Below are 18,735 nucleotides of genomic sequence, written 5' to 3' on the forward strand. Positions count from 1 at the left end.
GCACGCTCGAAGCTTTGTTGTGGATTGTTCCTGAGAACCTTCAGGGTTACTTTTTTACTTTTTTTATTACTTTTCAGTGATGAGCTGCCAAACTCTTAACAACCAGTTCCCTCCTCACCCCACGAGGGGGTTGTGGCCCACCCCCGCCCCCGGGGACTCCTGCCCCATCCAACCCCCCGCGTTCCTTGACGCCGCCCTGAACCCCTGCCCGCCCCCAGAACTGGGCAGGAGGGTCTCGTGGGCCACCATACTGGGTGCCCACCCCACCCCACCCCTAAGAGCCAGACGGACCTGCCGGGGGGCAAGGTGGGGAGTCCCAGCGGTACCTACCTGGGGCAGCTCCCAGGAAGCATCTGGCAGGTCCTTCTGGCTCCTAGGGGCGGGTAGTGGCCGCTCCCCGCACTGATCACATCAAAAGTGGAGCCTTAGGTACCGACTCCGTGGGTGCTCCGGGGCTGGAGCACCCACGGGGAAAATTTGATGGGTGCAGAGCCCCCACCGGCAGCTCCCCGCCCTGCGCCCAGCCCACCTCTGCTCCGCTTCCGCCTCCTCCCCTGAACACGCCGCCCCGCTCTGCTTCTCCGCCCCCACCCCGGCTTCCTGTGAATCAGCTGTTCGCGCGGGAAGCCGGGGAGGGCTGAGAAGCAGGTGGAGGCTTCACACTCATGCGCAGGGAGGCGGAGGTGAGCTGAGGCGGGGCGTGGTTCCCCTGCGTTCCCCCCCCCCCCCGGGTTACCTGCTGCGGCGCAGGCGGCCCTCCTCACGCCCCCCCCAACTCCAGCTCACCTCTGCTCTGCCTCCCTGGGCCTGAGCAGGAAGCTGCCGCCTGCTTCTCAGCCCTCCCAGGCTTCCCGCGCAAACAGCTGATTCACAGGAAGCTGGAGGGCGGGGGGGCAGAGAAGCAGAGCGGGGCAGCGCATTCAGGGGCAGTGGCGGGGCGGAGGTGAGCTGGGGCTGGGGGCGGAGAGGGGAGCTGCCGGTGGGTGCTCTGCACCCACCAAATTTTCCCCTTGGGTGCTTCAGCCCCGGAGCACCCATGGAGTCAGCGCCTAAGGTGACACTTTTGGATGGTTTTGGATGGTTGTCCTCATAGGACAACCGGTTCTAAAAGGGCTTCTAAATTTAACAACTGGTTCTGGTGAAGCGGTGCGAACCAGCTCCAGCTCACCACTGGTGATACCAATATTTTTAAATCTGTGTGTCTAAATTCAGGGCACCTAGATAAAAGTGGCCTGATTTTCTCCAAGCCTGAGCACCCGAATCCCTTGAAGACAATGGCAGCTGCTGGTTGCTCAGCACTTCCGAAAATCAGGTCTCTTATTTAGGGGCCTAAATATGGATTTAAGAGTCTAATGTCAGGAAATCATGGCCCAAATCGTCACGTTCTGAGATCAGCCTCCCCCACTTTGAAAACTTTGAGAAGATCCTTGGAGAGGAAATACCATGTTTTTCTCCTCACCCCAAGGGTATAGCTAGTGAAAACAGGGACAGGACAATTAAAGAAACAGAATCTAAGAGAAAACCAGTGGCCCCAGATACAACAGTGTAGAGGAAACACGAACCAAGCAGAGAGAAGTTTGCAAATGCATTACCTGGACATACGGGACCGGTGCTCCATTGTCCTGCATTTTGTGTAAGCATTTACACCCAATGAATGCAAAGTGGATGCAAAATGCTACCAAATCAGAATCGTTGCATTTTGCCCCCACTTTGCACTGGTATAAATCACTACACAATGGCAGGGCAATGGGGATTCAGGCTTAATGTCTGGGTGCCGCAGTGCAGCTGTAAAGGCACACACCCCTTCTAAGCTAACCAGTCTTAAAGGTTGAACACCCTGCCACAAGGGAGTGACAGGAAGACAAAGTATAACCTTCCAATTCTCTGTTGTTCTGACTAAATGAAACCCTCCATCTTGACTGTAGCAAACCTGCACGTCGCAGGGAAATGATAGTTCCACAGACAGACCGGCTCTAGAAGGAGAGAAAGGGAGAGAGATCTAAAGCTATTAAAACCCAAAGGAAGCAGAAGATTGAAAATCTTTCCCCAGGAATACAGGCAGCACCAAGGTCTCATTCACCCCCATTTCTCCCCTACTCCGTTGAGCTCTAAGCAACATCAGCAAGAATAGCTGGATAACTGAACTGTACATGAGGAGAGGATTCCTTTTAAAAACAAGCAAACCTGTACTTCAGAAAGGCTCTCAGCAAAGCTCCTGCCTAAGAACCTGCAAGCTGGCTGATTTTGGCAAAGGAAGGCACTGCCCCTTTCCCTGCCCCCACTCAGGATTCTGCAGGCCATTGTCATAGTGATCCTGTTTTTCTGTCATGCATAGTTTGTGTCAGGACTTACGGAATGTAGTCAAGGTCAGCCGCTGATAGGCTGGCAGGGGAGAAACACCCAGACACAAAGGAGCCCATAGGAACTTGTAGCCTGGAAGTCTCTAATCATTTTTATTTATTTATTTATAAGCCATGTGACTGGCCTTCCCATAGCAGTGTTTCACCCTCAGAGAGCGCGAGAGCTGTACTGCCGACAGGGATGCTGCTCTTCTGCACATTCATTAAAAGACAGAGCTGCATTACTGCCATGCATTACACCCAGACAGCTCAACACCTAGGGCCAGATTTTCAGCCGCACTATGGCCCCTTTATACGGCCAGCACTGCATAAAAGGGCATCTCGGAGTACATGAAACCAGGCCTTTCGCGTCTGTCAATCAAAGATAATTTCATTCTGAGTGTGTAATGACTGGGGGAATGTCAACTGGCTGCTTCTCCTTCCTTTACCAAAAAAAAAAAAAAAAAAAAAAAAAAAAGCTATTTTTGATTTGAACATGGAGCTTCCCTGCCAAGCTTGTATCTTTTGCATATATATATATATATACTGGATTTAAAGAACCAGCCATCTTTCATGATCTGTTACTCCAGAAACTAGAATCAACATTGGGAAAGGTTTTTCTTGCACTTGCCGCCCCCCCCCCCCCAATTGTGTGTCACTGAATCTGAGGAGACGGTAAACTGTCCTGGGTGGTTGGTTGGTGTGGTTTGGTTTTTGGTATTCCTTCTTGCTGACTGTCCTCATCCCTCTGATAGCCCCTCGCCATCCCCCCTAATATTATGAACTGCCCAGCTATACCTTCTGCCCCCCACATTCATATCCCCATGACCTGCGGTTCTCAACTTGGGGTCCGCAGCCCCCTTTTAGGGGGGACACGGAGCCCCACCACTGAAACCTGGTGCCCCAAGCCCGAGTGCCCCCCGCGAAGCTGAAGCGGGGAATGGCGTGGGGCTGAAGTTGCAAGCCCCAGTGCCTGCCGCAGGGCTGAAACAGGGAGCAGCGCAGGTCAGAAGCCTCGAGCCCCGGCAGCCCCCCACCCCTTCCACAGGGCTGAAGTGGGAAGTGGCGCAGGGCTGAAGCCGTGAGCCCCGGCAGCCCCCAGCGGCTGGAGCAGGGAATGGCGCAGGGAGCCCGGACGCCCCCGTGGGGCTGAAGTGGGGTGTGGCACAGGGCTGAGGCCCCGAGCCCCGGAACCCACCCAGGGGCTGAAGCCGGAAGCAGTGCGGGGCTAAAAGCCTGAATCTCCCAACCCCACTTCAGCTGGGAGCAGAGCCGGGCTAAAACCCTGAGCCCCCTTGTCCACCTGAAGCCAGGAATGGCGGGGTTGAAGCCCCACCGCCACAGGCATAAACCTTGTGCCCCCCAACTCTGCCCATGGGCTCAAGGGTCTTGCCCCGCAAACTGCAGTGCCTTACCCAGAGTGGGGAAGTCCTGGGGGAAGCTCCACCCTCCCCGCACCTCCTTTTCTCCCTCAGCCCCACTCAGGCCCTACCCTTTGGCCAGATCCTAGGCAGGAAGACACAGACAGGCAGTGAGGGGCGGCTGCTCCTCTGGCTGGTGGTGCCATGGAGTGGGCAGCTGTGGCATTCCCCCGTCTGCTGCTGGTGCCTGGGGTTGCATCTGCTCCTCAGCTCCCAGCTTCCTCTGACTGCTCACGCAGCCGGTCAGAGCTGCCCAGGCATCTCCAGACCCAGCAGAGCCCTCAGGGAGTAGCCACTGGCACACAGCCCCAGACAGGTGGGTGGCTGGATGAGGTGAGTCAGGGGCTAGAGGTGGCAGTCCCTCCCTGGACCCTGCTGTGCAGAGCTGGCCTGAGTCCTGCCAGCCCTAGCTCTCCCCCACCCCCCAATAGAAGTCAAACTACATCTATACCCCAAGGTCCCTCCTCCCCGGCCAGCTGGGCCCCTGAGTTTTTCTAGCATGTTGAGGGGGGGCTCAGAAAGAAAAAGGTTGAGAACCCCTGCCCTAGACCCTATTTAAGTCAGAATTTGATCCCCGAATCTTAATTTTTGTGTGTCAGCCCTGAAAATTCTAACAGGCATACGTGGCTTTAAGCATGGGAGTCGCCTCATTGAATGCAGTGGAACTGCTCACCTGCTGAACACCAAGCCCATGTGTAAATCCTCACAGGATTGGGCCTCAGCAGGCTCTCTGACTGGACCAGAACACCTGGGTGTACCCTCCATCCAGCAACCAACTACTCAGGCTGCAGAGAGCCCCCCTGGAGCTACATGGAACATGAGTCCACTCCCAGGGGACCACTGAAGTCAATGGTAACAATCCCATTAAATTTAACTGAGCCTGAATTTCACCCTTTATCTGGAACAATATACAGCACACAGTGGCACCTAGTGACTGCATGCTATACTGCATGAAAATTTCTCATTACAATGCCTACCAAGCATTTAAAGCTGTGGCTCTCAACCTTTCTAGACAATTGTACCCCTTTCAGGAGTCTGATTTGTCTTGCGTACCTCCAAGTTTCATCTCACTTAAAAACTATTTTGCTTGCAAAATCAGACATAAAAATACAAAAAGTGTCACAGCACGCAATTACTGACAAATAGCTGACTCTCTTATTTTAGAATTACATGGTAAAAATGAACCAACTGCAATAAAAATTTTGTACTTACATGTCAGTGTATAGTATATAGAGCAATATAAACAAGTCATTGTCTGTATGAAAGTTTGTTCTAACTTTGCCAGTGCTTTTTTGTAGCCTGCTGTAAAAGAAGGCAAATATCTAGATGAGTTGATGTACCCCTCCTGAAAGACCTCTGCATACCCCTAGGGGTCCAAGTACCCCAGGCTGAGAAACTGGTTAAAAGCCAGGAACACAAAGAGACTAGTGGAAGATCTCAGGAGAGGAGATGGCCAGGGAACCCAGTTAGGGAAACTCAGAAGCTGGCAAAACAATGTATTTTTTCACAACCTCATGGCCAAACCATTTTAACTGAAAAATTCCCATAAAATTCAACGTAAGGCAGATACCTGGCATGGGGAAATTGACAAGTAATCAGTAATCACAAACGGGGTCTTATAATGAGAAGTGTTGGGAACCTTATCTGTAGGAGAAGCTTCCAGTTCTGCCTAGAAAATACACACACACACACAATTAGAAAACAGTTAAGATCCACCCACACAAATCTTTGGACATTTCTTTGTTCTTAGTTATGACATACAACTTTAAAACTCCTTCACACCCACGCATCCCATTCACCACTCTTACTGACAGATTCCATCCCTCCATAAAAAAACCCCACACTTACATGTGCAGTAACTCAATATACACACTGTGATGTTGCACTCCATATGCTTTATGGAAATATGCTTCTGAATATGACATAACTGAAACATGCTTTACTCTAAATACCCCTTGTATGGTATCATTAGAAAGCTTGTAATCTACTGAGTGTGTTCATCCTATTTGTTTGCATGTATTATTTCTATATCTGTAGTGAGGAGAATAAGACATAAACTTGTATCACTGATGTAAACATATTAAGTGGAGGCCATTAAAGGTGCTCCAGAAAATCAGTTGTAAATGGCCTTAGGTTACTTTAAAGCCTACCTGTGTACGTGTGGGCCAGCCCCTGGCGAATGGAGACTAGGGGTCTTACAGTGATATGTGACCATGTCACATAATACTAGAATCCATCTTAAATCTGGTACTTTTCCATTTAGGAGGAGGAGAGGGGACCCAAAGAGACAAAAGATTCCCACCCTGTGCCAAAACTATAAAAGGCGGTGGAGCAGGAGAAAAGGGGCCAGTCATGAGAAAACCCTGCTTACCGCCTGAGAGGTCTGCTGGATCTTACGAAGACTGTCCCGGGAAAAGGATTGGACCCAGACTAGGAAGGAGTCTAGTCTGTGAAAGAAGCTTATTGGAACATCTCTGAGGGTGAGATATTACCTGTAATCAGTTTCTTAATGTATTAGGCTTAGACTTGCGTATTTTGTTTTATTTTGCTTTGTGACTTACTTTGTTCTGTCTGTTATTACTTGAAATCACTTTAATCCTATTTTTTATACTTAATAAAATCACTTTTGTTTTTTAATGAACCCCGAGTAAGTGATTAATACCCGGGGGAGCAAACAGCTGTGCATCTCTCTCTATCAGGGATATAGAGGAAGAACAATTTATGAATGTACTCTGTATACACTTTATACAGAGTAAAACGGATTTATTTGGGGTTTGGATCCCATTGGGAACTGGGTATCTGAGTGCTGGAGATAGGTGACCTGCTGAGCTGTTTTCAGTTAAGTCTGCAGCTTTGGGGGCATGGACCAGACCCTGGGTCTGTGTTGCAGCAGGCTAGCATGTCTGGTTCAACAAGACAAGGTTCTGGAAGTTCAAAGCTGGCAGGGAAAACGGGCTCAGAGGTAATTTCAGCACATCCGGTGACAGTCGCAAGGAGATCTCTGCGACTGAACCCGTCACACACACCACATTCCTCACCATTCCACTATGATGCACAGCTTTAACTCTGACCTTAACAACATCAACATACATGTCTGTAGGACGTGTGTCCTAATGAACTGTAGGATGTGTTATCACTTCATGAGATTTTTAATAATGTTAATTGTCTGCAGTGCTGTGTGTACCTAATGCCACACTGCAGCTTGCGATTTCCTGTACCTAGTTTGAGAGGTGGGTTTGTGTTACCTTGCCAACAGAGTGCTCCAGCTTCTGAAGTGAAAAAACAACACAACTTCATGGTTGTATTTGTTTCTTTTCACACACACACCTTTTTTTTTAAAGGGATGGGGAGAAAATTAGCGGGAAACATTCAAACGTGTTGTATGCAAATACAACATAATGGTTGCAAATCTAAAATAAACTGAGGAAGTGAAAGTTAAGGCTTCCATAGCAATGTTTTCAAACCCCCCCCCCTATCTCCCACCCCCATTTGCTGAGCAGCAGATGCAAATTTTTCCAAAGCATCTAAGTGCTCTGGGACCTACATTCCATTGACTTTCAGAGAGACTTAACCTAAGGGTAGGTCTACACAGCAAAGTGTGGGAGGGGGCTCAGAGCTGGGGCAGAATGTTGGGGTGGGAGGGGGTGAGGGCTCTGGCTGGGGGTGTGGGCTCTGGGGTGGAGCCGGGGATGAGGGGTACAGGAGGGGGCTCAGGGCTGGGGCAGAGGGTTAGGTGAAGGGGGTGAGGGTTTCAGTTAGGGGTGAAGGCTCTGGGGTGGGGCCGGGGATGAGGAGTTAGGAGTGTTGGAGCGGGCTCAGGACTGGGGCAGAGAGTTGGGTGCAGGGGGTACGGGCTGCCCAGGGGCTGCAGTGGGGAGAGAGGACTCCCCCTCCCAGCCCTCTCTCGCCGCAGCAGCTCGGGGCCGGGAGAGAGGCTCCTCTCCCCGCTGCTGCAGCTCCGGTGGAGCTGGGCTGGGCTGAGGGAGGGGCTCTCTCCCGTGGCTGGGGCAAGTCCAGGGCAGGTCCAAGCTGGTGCCGGCGGGGAGGAGTACCTCTCCCCGCTGCGCCAGCTCCGCGTTGGAGTAGAGGCATCTCTCCCTGCCACAGCCCTGAGCCCCTGCGTGGGCTTAATAGGCAGCTGCACAGCTTAGAGGGAACTTAGGTTGGCACCCAGGGTTCAACAATTGCCTGGGTTACACAGGAGGGTAGATGCTCAAGCCACAGGCTACAATATCCAAGGTCTGCTAACTTGAGTTCTACTAATCCTGGTCTTACCTTGCAGTGTAAACATATCCTGAAGGGCTAGTGTCATAAATATAAAGGGAAGGATAAACATCTTTAAAATCCCTCCTGGCCAGAGGAAAAACCCTTTCACCTGTAAAGGGTTAAGAAGCTAGGATAACCTCGCTGGCACCTGACCACAATGACCAATGAGGAGAGAAGATACTTTCAAAGCTGGAGGGGGGGAGAAACAAAGGCTCTCTCTGTCTGTGGGATGCTTTTGCTGGGGACAGAACAGGAATGGAGTCTTAGAACTTAATAAGTAAGCTAGTCAGATATGCGTTAGATTCTGTTTTGTTTAAATAGCTGATAAAATACCCTGTGCTGAATGGAATGTAGATTCCTGTTTGTGTGTCTTTTTGTAACTTAAGGTTTTGCCTAGAGGGATTCTCTATGTTTTGAATCTGATTATCTGTAAGGTATTTACCATCCTGATTTTACAGAGGTGATTCTTTTTACTTTTTCTTCAATTAAAATTCTTCTTTTAAGAACCTGATTGTTTTTTCATTGTTCTTAAGATCCAAGGGTTTGGGACTGTGTTCACCTATGCAAATTGGTGAGGATTTTTATCAAGCCTTCCCCAGGAAAGGGGGTGTAGGGTTTGGGGAGGATTTTGAGGGGAAAGACGTTTCCAAGCGGGCTCTTTCCCTGTTATATATCTGTTAGTCGCTTGGTGGTGGCAGCAATGAAATCCAAGGGCAAAAGGTAAAATAGTTTGTACGTTGGGGAAGTTTTTAAAAGCTTAGGTTAAAATAAGCTTAGGGGGGTTTCATGCAGGTCCCCTCATCTGTACCGTAGAGTTTAGAGTGGGGAAGGAACCTTGACAGCTAGTCTGGGCACTTCCCAGACAGGTCCTTTCTATTCATTGGCTGCTAGGAGCTGCAGTAATGTAACAACTGCTCACAGGGATTTGCCAATTTACCTTGCCTTTCTGCTGTCATGTCTAGGGGCAATTCCACTGAGCAGCACTTCTGTGGAATTCAGGGCTTCCAGTGTTGGGATCTATACAGGTTTCTGGCCTCTTGCTGTTTGCAGCATGTCTGCAATTGCTTTGTGCCTATTTACTTCAAATAGCAGAAAGCATACAGGGAGTGGAAGATGGGAGGGATCAGCAAGGAAAGCCACCTTATTGAGGTCAGAACATGTAAGGATAAAGTGAGAAAGGCTAAAAGTCAAGCAGAGTTGGACCTTGCAAAGGGAATTAAAACCAATAGTAAAAGGTTCTATAGCCATATAAATAATAAGAAGAAAACAAAGAAAGAAGAAGTGGGACCGCTAAACACTGAGGATGGAGTGGAGGTTAAGGATAATCTAGGCATGGCCCAATATCTAAACAAATACTTTGCCTCAGTCTTTAATGAGGATCTCAGGGATAATGGTAGCATGACAAATGAGAATGAGGATATGGAGGTAGATATTACCACACCCAAGGTAGAAGCGAAACTCTAACAGCTTAATGGGACTAAATCGGGGGGCCCAGATAATCTTCATCCAAGAATATTAAAGGAACTGGCACATGAAATTGGAAGCCCATTAGCAAGACTTTTTAATGAATCTATAAACTCAGGGGTTGTACTGTATGACTGGAGAATTGCTAACATAGTTCCTATTTTTAAGAAAGGGAAAAAAAAGTGATCTGGGTAACTACAGGCCTGTTAATTTGACATCTGTAGTATGCAAAGTCTTGGAAAAAATTTTGAAGGAGAAAGCAGTTAAGGACATTGAGGTCAATGGTAAATGGGACAAAATACAACATGGTTTTACAAAAGGTAGATCATGCCAAACCAACCTGGTCTCCTTCTTTGAGAAAGTAACAGATTTTTTAGACAAAAGAAACACAGTGGATCTAATTTACCTAGATTTCAGTAAGGCGTTTGATATGGTTCCACATGGGGAATTATTAGCTAAATTGGAAAAGATGGGGATCAATATGAAAACTGAAAGGTGGATAAGGAACTGGTTAAAGGAGAGACGACAGTGGGTCATACTGAAAGGTGACCTGTCAGACTGCAGGGAGGTTACCAGTGGAGTTCCTCAGGGATCGGTTTTGGGACCAATCTTATTTAATCTTTTTATTACTGACCTCGGCACAAAAAGTTGGAGTGTGCTAATAAAGTTTGTGGATGATACAAAGCTGGGAGGTATTGCCAATTTAGAGAAGGACCAGGATATCATACAGGAGGATCTGGATGACCTTGTAAACTGGAGTAATAGTAATAGGATGAAATTTAATAGTGAGAAGTGTAAGGTCATGCATTTAGGGATTAATGAAAATAATTTTAGTTATAAACTGGGGATGATGCATCAATTAGAAGTAACGGAGGAGGAGAAGGACCTTGGAGTATTGGTTGACCACAGGATGACTATGAGCTGCCAATGTGATATGGCCATGAAAAAAGCTAATGCGGTCTTGGGATGCATCAGGAGAGGTATTTCCAGTAGAGATAAGGAGGTTTTAGTTCTGTTATACAAGGCACTGGTGAGACCTCATCCAGAATATTGTGTGCAGTTCTGGTCTCCCATGTGTAAGAAGGATGATTCCAAACTGGAACAGGTACAGAGAAGGGCTACTAGGATGATCCCAGGAATGGAAAACCTGTCCTATGAAAGGAGACTCGAACAGCTTGGCTTGTTTTGCCTAACAGAAAAAAAGCTGAAGGGAGATATGATTGCTCTCTATAAATATATCAGAGGGATAAATACCAGAGAGGGAGAGGAATTATTTAAGCTCAGTACCAATGTGGACACACAAACAAATGGATATAAACTGGCCATCAGGAAGTTTAGACTTGAAAATTCGATGAAGGTTTCTAACCATCAGAGGAGTGAAGTTCTGGAACAGCCTTCCAAGGGAAGCAGTGGGGGCAAAAGATCTATCTGGCTTCAAGATTAAACTCAATAAGTTTATGGAGGAGAAGGTATGATGGAATAAGATGATTTTGGCAATTAATTGATCTTTAACGATTCATGGTAAATAGGCCCAATAGCCTGTGATGGGATGTTAGATGGGGTGGGTTCTGAGTTACTACAGAGAATTCTTTCCTGGGTATCTGGCCGGTGAATCTTGCCCACATGCTCAGGGTTCAGCTGATCACCATATTTGGGGTCAGGAAGGAATTTTCCTCCAGGGCAGATTGGAAGAGGCCCTGGGGGGTTTTCGCCTTCCTCTGCAGCATGGGGCATGGGTCACTTGCTGGAGGATTCTCTGCACCTTGAAGTCTTTAAACCATGATTTGAGGACTTCAGTAGCTCAGACATACGTGAGAGGTTTATTGCAGGAGTGGGTGGGTGAGATTCGGTGGCCTGCATTGTGCAGGAGGTCAGACTAGATGATCATAATGGTCCCTTCTGACCTTAATATCTATGAACCTATGAAAATAGTACAACATTGTCCAAGGCTTGTTAAAAAAAAAAAATTGGAGGAGGAAGGGAGAAATAACTAAATGATGGGTCGAAACTACTGAGAGTGTCCCTGTACAGTTAGCTTGACCTTTTAATAACCTTTATTCAATAGCAGACAGTATTTCTAAGGGTTAACTTTTTGAGCATAGCACAGAAGTAATAAAAGAAGTGAAGTCAATGCACACGCTGTATCCTAGCTGTAACCAGGCGCAGACTCACTGGCTGCGCCTCCTGCTGGTCGTCTCAGGGAATTAGCATTCCAGCCTCCGGAGTGCCCTCTTCAGGCCTTTATAGAGCCAGCTGGGCCCTGATTGGGGCGTGATCTGGGTCTCATCCTCAGCGACTGGCCCTTTGACGGTCTGGGTTCCCACCTCCTGCAGGGTTCCCTCCATCCCTGTTGTCACCTCCTTCAGTTTTGGTCCTTCCAAGCCCACAGGCACCTCCTCCGGCCTCTCCTCAGTTCCCCTGAGGGGGCAGTGCCTCCTTATGTGGCCCAGTGTCCAGCAGCCCCAGCAGGCCCTCTGCCTCCTTGCTGCCCTGGACCTTTCCGTGTCCCTCTGGCCTGGGCATGCCCACCACGAGGGGCCTGCAGGCAGAAGGGCCAAACAGGTTGGCAGCTGCCCAGGTTCCCTCACCCAGCTGCCTGTCCACAGGAATTGTCCCTGTCTCTCCTCCAGGCGAGGTGCCCTGCCCCTGTCCCAGCAGGGACAATCCCTTTTTAAATGTCCCCGCCTTCTGCAGGCGTAAGACGTCTGTTGTTCTGCCACTTACCACCGTTACCTCCGCAACTCCTGCTGGAGGATCTTTGTCGGGGCCGCTGCTCCTCCTCCTCCACCAGCTGGCCCATGCTCTCATGGAGGGCCCACTGCACCTCCCATATGTCCCATTGCCTGCCCCCACCCCGGTTCCCCAGCCGGTGGTCAGCCCCCTTCCTCCAGCACACTGACCCCGGGGCCTCCCCATAGAAGACCCCCGTGTACCCAGGGTCCATCATCCCCCAGGTCACTCCCGTTCAGGCAATAGTTCTACTGTCCACGCCCTTGGCCCTTGTATCGGGGTAGGACTGCTTACACCCGTATTCTCCACCACTCTGAAACCGGGCGCAGACTCACCGGCGGTGCCTCCTGCTGGTTGTCTCAGGGAATTAGCATTCCAGCCTCCAGAGCGCCCTCTTCAGGCCAGTGTCTCGCCTTGCTACTGGCTCCCATGTCCCTCCCAGGACCCTAGTGCCCCTTTCACTGGGTGCTGCCCCCTGGCAGTACCCCACAGTTCTGCATCTCCCCCTCCCAGGGGAACCCCCCACCCACTAGACCTACCTTGCCTCAGTCGTAGACTCCTGCCAGTCACCAGCTAGCCCCGGGCCCTGAGGCAGACTGCAGGATGAACCACTCATCCCAAGCAAGGTTGGGTTTGGACCTGCTGCCTCTGCCTAACCTTTGGCTGTTCCCTGCCACCCCAGTACCGGTTGGGCCTAATACTAGGCCGCAGCCTGGGGGTTTCCTGGCTGGAGCTCCCCAACTCCTCAAGCCCTTCCCCAGCCCTGCTCCAATCTAGGTACTCTGCTTAGGTCCCTGCAACCAGGTCCCTCCCTCTCAGAAGCTAGAGAGAGTGTGCTCCTGGGCTTCTGGCTCACAGCCTTTATAGAGCCAGCTGGGCCCTGATTGGGGTATGGCCCCCAGCTGTGGCTGCTTCCCCAATCAGCCCCACTACCTTCCCCTGCCCCACCCTCTCCCAGGGCTATCTTAAACCCCCCTGGGCCCGAGCAGGTGTCCACCCCCCTACACTAGCATGCACAGCCTGGCAAGATCATAGCAGTCCAGTCCTTCCTGGACTCTCTGTTCCTCAAGGACCAGAATGCATGGCGTGTCGTGTGTACTGCTTTCTCAAGCCTACCTTTGTGACAACACCCCGACCTACTCAGCCTGGTAGGCGTCAGTCTACTTTTGGTTCCATCTCTCCACTTTGTGCAGCAAAGCCTTTTAAACCCTTCTTGAGTGGCTCATGCAGCAATCTGAGCTTCCCCTCATCAACACTCATTTGTAGCTTCATCTGTAAACCGGGGTTGTTGTTATTTGTACACCTGTAACATTTGGTGCGCCACTCTAAGCACCAGGGCTTCCTGCCGCTATTGATAGGCTGGCAGATTGAAAACAATTTGAGTTATTGCTTCTGTGTCTGACTTGCCTCTCTTTCCTCCTCCCAACCCCCACCCTGCACTCTTCAGCCTCCAACCCAGCACAGAGCATGATGTCTAGCTGACCAGACAGGGGTTCCAAAAAACAAGGAATTGCCTACAAATATACTGCATCCTCTTGCACTGTCCCTATCACTCTTCTCTAGTTTGTCTTCCTTGTCTTTCTCCTTGCATAACAGGCAGCGTGTAGTATTTTTGTACTTTGTGACAAATTATTAAATACTCCTCTAACTCTCTCTTGTACAGTTTCTAACATACAGAAGTAAATGGCATTTGACAACCTGTGGGAAATTGAGTACTTCTGAATCCATGGGTAGAAGGGGAGTGAAATCCTGACTTGACTGAAGACAATGGCAAACCTCCCACTGACTTCAAGAAGGCCAGGATTTTGTGCCAGATATTTAATTGTCCACACATGCCTTTACGATTCAGATCAAGGGGTTTTTATAAGTCTTTCATAAAATTACTGCTTCCAAAATCAGGCACAACTGGGGATGATCTGAGACGCATGGGCTTCTTGGCACACTGACAGCCTTCTGGCAAACCTCACCTTCTTGAGATGTCACATTACAGGCCATCTACTGGTAGTTACATAGACATCACAGCTAAGCTTACAAGTAGTTGGTAGTGTGAAATCTGTCCATTTCTGCAAAAAAGCAAGTCTGTCTGGCTTCTCTCTTTCCCTGCGTTATTTATTTCACTGGACACAGTTATGCACCCTGTTTTAAAAAGTTCAGCATTAAGAATTCCAAAATGAATTCTGAGAGATGCTGCGGAAGCAAATGCCCTTTAAAAAAAAATTTTTTTTTACCTGTCCAAATAAGTAACCTCTGTGACGTCTCTTCTGAAGAGGGTGTCACTTCCATCCCTTAGTCCACTGGAGATCTCTCCACATTGACTCTTGATCTCACCATTTGTGGGAAGCTTACAGACATCTTCCTGTCCTGAAGCAGTTCTTTCTAAGAACTGACTGCCTTCCTTGATACGTTGCTGGATCATCGGAGTGAGTGGCATTTCAAAACTAAAGTAACTATCGGGTTCCGAGTATAAAGTCTCCAGGGATTCCGCACTATAATATAAAGAAGCATTGTCTAGAATGTTTTCAAACTGTGAGCTATACACATCAATGGAAACTTCTGCATGCCTTTGTCCAAGGACATCTCCATAGCCTCCTGTGGCTGCTTCTTCCTCCTCCATGATCCTAGGAATAAACCAAAAAGAGTCGGTTTAAGTTTTGTTCGATTAGAACTGTTGAGTAAATCTGCTTATTTTCCCTGTGAGTGAGTCACACATATAAAAAGGAACTCAATGGTCCTGAGTTCTAGTTATTCGAATACAAAGCAGAACTGATACTTTGGTTCCAGTGCCATGCTGGAGTACAGAACTAACACAGTCTTCTTCGCTGGTGTGCTACAGTTCTGAGAAGGGAGGAAAAAATATTCAGGAGAAAAGAAAAAGTGATGTTTACTAAGAAACAACATCAGCTTGCTGTGTTCAGTGAAAGAGACAGTGTGCTTTTCGGAGCTAGAGTATGAGTCACAGACATATCTAGCTCCCCCCTCTCACAGCACCTCTACTGACTGCAACACAAAAGGAATTATAGTAGATAAGATGCTTCACCAGGAACTTAGGTCCCAGTCAGCGGTGCGGAGGCCGGGGGGGCAGGGCATGGAGGGGGCATATCCCTGGAACCAACCCAGCCCCACACAATCCCAGTGCAGCATAAGAGCCTTAGAGGAAAAATTAATACAAATCTCTATTAAAAGCAACCTAATACACTAATACTACATAGAAAAAACACAGGTAAACACCCACACAGGTAGTATCAAAATGGAAGTGGAATGTGCAGCGCCGTTCAGCCTCTCTGCAGATGGCCATACACGGGTTCTAAACCTCCCCTTGGAGAACTCTTAAGTCAAATAGGGATGAGGTACTCCAGAAACTCAAGGCAACCACGTGAGGTTGTTTGGTCTTCGTCAGACTTCTAACAAGCAGTCTACCTTCCCTCAGATTTCCTGGTACTACACACACACACACTCTCTCTCTAAATAATAAACAAGACTCAATTTTTTCTCAACTTTAAAATGTGGAATTTTCTTGCTGTTTGGTTTTAGCTATTCTCCAGTGAGAACTGAGGCTCAATCACCATAGCGTTGTGTTTAAGAGCCTTCTGGAAAGCAAGTAGCCTTTAAACAGAAGTGAAAGTGACTTTAAAGAGTCAAACCAATTTATTTGAGCATAAGCTTTCGTGAGCTACAGCTCGCTCCACTGAATGCATCCGATGAAGTGAGCTGTAGCTCACGAAAGCTTATGCTCAAACAAATTGGTTAGTCTCTAAGGTGCCACAAGTCCTCCTTTTCTTTTTGTGAATAGAGACTAACACAGCTGCTACTCTGAAACCTTTAAAGAGTCAGTTTCACTCCTGTTTAAAGTCAGTTTCTAGTCTACTATTATTTGTAGTAGGGTAACATCTGGAGAGCCCCAGGCAGGTGCAGTAAAGACTCAGGGGCCCTTGCCCTAGTAGGATGTTTCCAAAAGTTAAATAATCTATTTGAAATTTGGTGAACTGCAAAAAGTAAGTAGCCTAACTGATAAAAAGTAATCTCGATTTTTCTGTAATTATTTCAGTTGTAACAAAGTAGGAATATACATTAAAATTTTAAACCTAACCAGCGTCCCCTTAACTGACTTGCCACAAAATGTCAGGAGAGGTTAGTGCTAGTCTAGACTAGCAGCGCTACATCAGTTGTGCCACTGTAGCACATCTGGTGAAGACGCTCTCTGCCTCTCTCCCCTCGGCATAACAACGCCAACTCCGCCAGCAGCAGGAGCTGTGTCGGTAGGAGCAGCTCTTCCGCCAACAGAGCGCTGCCCACACCGGCGCTTAGGTCGGTGTAACTTACGTCGCTCGGGGGGGTGGCTTATTCACACCCCGAGTGACATAAGTTATACTGAAGTAAGTGGTAGAGTAGACAAGGACAAGAGCTGGAAATGTATCTCAGCCCTGATGCCCATTCTGCTACTCTACCCTCAGAACCGCACCCTCTCCTAGCTAACGACTTTGCTGAGGGATAAAAGGTTGTTCATTGGCACATCTTGTATGTCCAGCCTAACCATAATAAATGTTGTTTTCTTCTTTAAAGTCCACTTGTGGTCCGAAAAGTGGCTCTGTAAAAACGTCACCATGATCAAATACTTCTACTTTCCATTTCAACTCAAGTCCCCGTTTTTATGGCTACAAACATGTTTTTATTCTTAATGGTGCAGGAACCACTATCAGACAAGGAAAGCAAGCTGTATTCTGTTTGGCCTCACACATCAACAGAATTGTGAACTGCAGTACTGGTGAAGATGAAAGAAGCAGAAAGAACCCAATTTGGCTTTCAAGGTTAAGCCAGGGCAGGAAGTAAAAATATCTTCCCAGTTAATCGATCAAAATTTAATCTGAGAATGAGTAACTTGTGTTTCTGATATCTATGTTAAGGCTCCAAAACTGGTACCTCAAGGCTTGGCATTGGGAATATCTTGCTGTATTATCTCCTGATTGTTCTAAATTTACATATCAATTTAAAATATGTTGTCGTGGGCTAGGTACACCCCATCACGAGGTGTTGGGTCACATAGGGTTAGATGGAAGGGCGTAGGCAATTCTGCAGCCGGTCAGGTCCTACACCGATGACCCTTACTGTAACATGGGGTAGTATTACTTAGCGACCAGAGTCAGTGAGCAGCCCTTCCCATCAGGGCAGCGTGGCCCAATGGCCAGAGTCAGTGAAGTAGCCCTCCTCTGTGAGATTGTGTGGCCAGTTGGCCTGTTGGGGGAGTGGGGCACCACTCAGGGGAGTGTGGCGCTCTGGGTAAGGGGACTCGGGCCCTCCCTGCTCCTCCGAGCCCCAGCCCAGGGCCCTGGCGGTGGTGCTCACCACCGAGTCAGTGGGGATCCTCCCAAAACATGCTGACCAATCCCCTGGTTCACTAACCGGCAAAAAGTTCGAGACCCCTGGGCTGCTTCTTACCCTTTCCCCCTTGCCAAAACTCCCCAGGTCCCCAAATGGCCGGGCTCCCACCAGTACCATCCTTTCTCTGGGCTTGCCGGGCAGCCTGGAGTCTCCAGTCAGGAACTCTGTGAGCCACAGTCCCATAGTCGGGGTTTGTAGCAACTCCCTGCAGAGAGCTTGCAGCCTGCGTCCTTCCCCATCAGCAGCCTCCCCAGACTGAGCTGGGCTGCTACCTTTTATATGCTGCCTCCAGGCTAAGCATGCCCAGCAGGGTCGGCGGGGCGGGGCTTCCTCTGCCTGCAGAGCAGAGTTAACCCTTTCAGGGCTGGCGCAGGGTAGGTACACCTCATCACACATCTTTAATTGATGTTTGTCTATATATTTTTTTCTTTCTTTATAGATTCAGTGCTGTTGTCAGCTAATTTCTAAGTTGGGCATAAGCTTTCGTGGGGGAAAAACCCCACTTCTTCAGATGCTTATGTCCAAATAAATACCCCACGAAATCTTATCCCCCAATAAATCTGTTAGTCTTTAAGGTGCCATCGGACTCCTCGTTGTTTTTGTGGATACAGACTAACACGGCTACCCCTCTAATAATTTCTAAGTTATCATCTGCAAAAAACCTAGAGTTTTCAGGTGCCTAAGTAGCCCCTGAAATAGCTCTCCTGGTATTGGGGAAGTCAGAGGAACCAGGTAATTGATAAAGTGGGTTTGGTTGGTGGCGGGCAGAGAACAATGCTATGTAGACACTCTGGAAGGAGGGGATGGAGATTGGTGCCTCAGCACCAAATCAGCACTTTGAAGGCTTTCTTGAAGCTGCCACCTATACTTCCTGGTGAACAGAAGCAGCAGCACCATGGGGTGCTCTTGATGCACTGTGTGATAAATGAGAGGGGGGTAGCTCCCTTTTGTGGACATCCAGCCAGCCAGTTAGCTATAGAATCCCTCTTGGTAGCTGTTCTCTACTTGCTTTTCTGTAAAGGGTTAAAAAGTCGGACTGCATGCGTAGGTAAAGAGAAGTGAGTGGGTACCTGACCAAAAGAGCCAATGGGACTGCTAGTACTTTTTAAAATTGGGGGAAAACTTCCCTTTGTCTGCGG

General features: G+C 48.7%; 1 protein-coding gene across 3 annotated transcripts in view; it reads right to left on the reverse strand.

Moving 5' to 3' along the window:
• Positions 1-18,735, reverse strand: part of PSD3 (pleckstrin and Sec7 domain containing 3) — a 149,725-nt gene that overhangs the window by 98,895 nt on the left and 32,095 nt on the right. For all 3 annotated transcript variants that reach the window (XM_084629314.1, XM_084629316.1, XM_084629315.1), the window contains one exon: positions 14,449-14,838. In XM_084629314.1, coding sequence (XP_084485440.1) covers positions 14,449-14,838 — 390 coding nt within the window. The remainder of the gene's footprint in view (positions 1-14,448; positions 14,839-18,735) is intronic.

Source organism: Lepidochelys olivacea, assembly GCF_965140295.1.
Source record: "Lepidochelys olivacea isolate rLepOli2 genome assembly, chromosome: 5".
NCBI lineage: Eukaryota > Metazoa > Chordata > Testudines > Cheloniidae > Lepidochelys > Lepidochelys olivacea.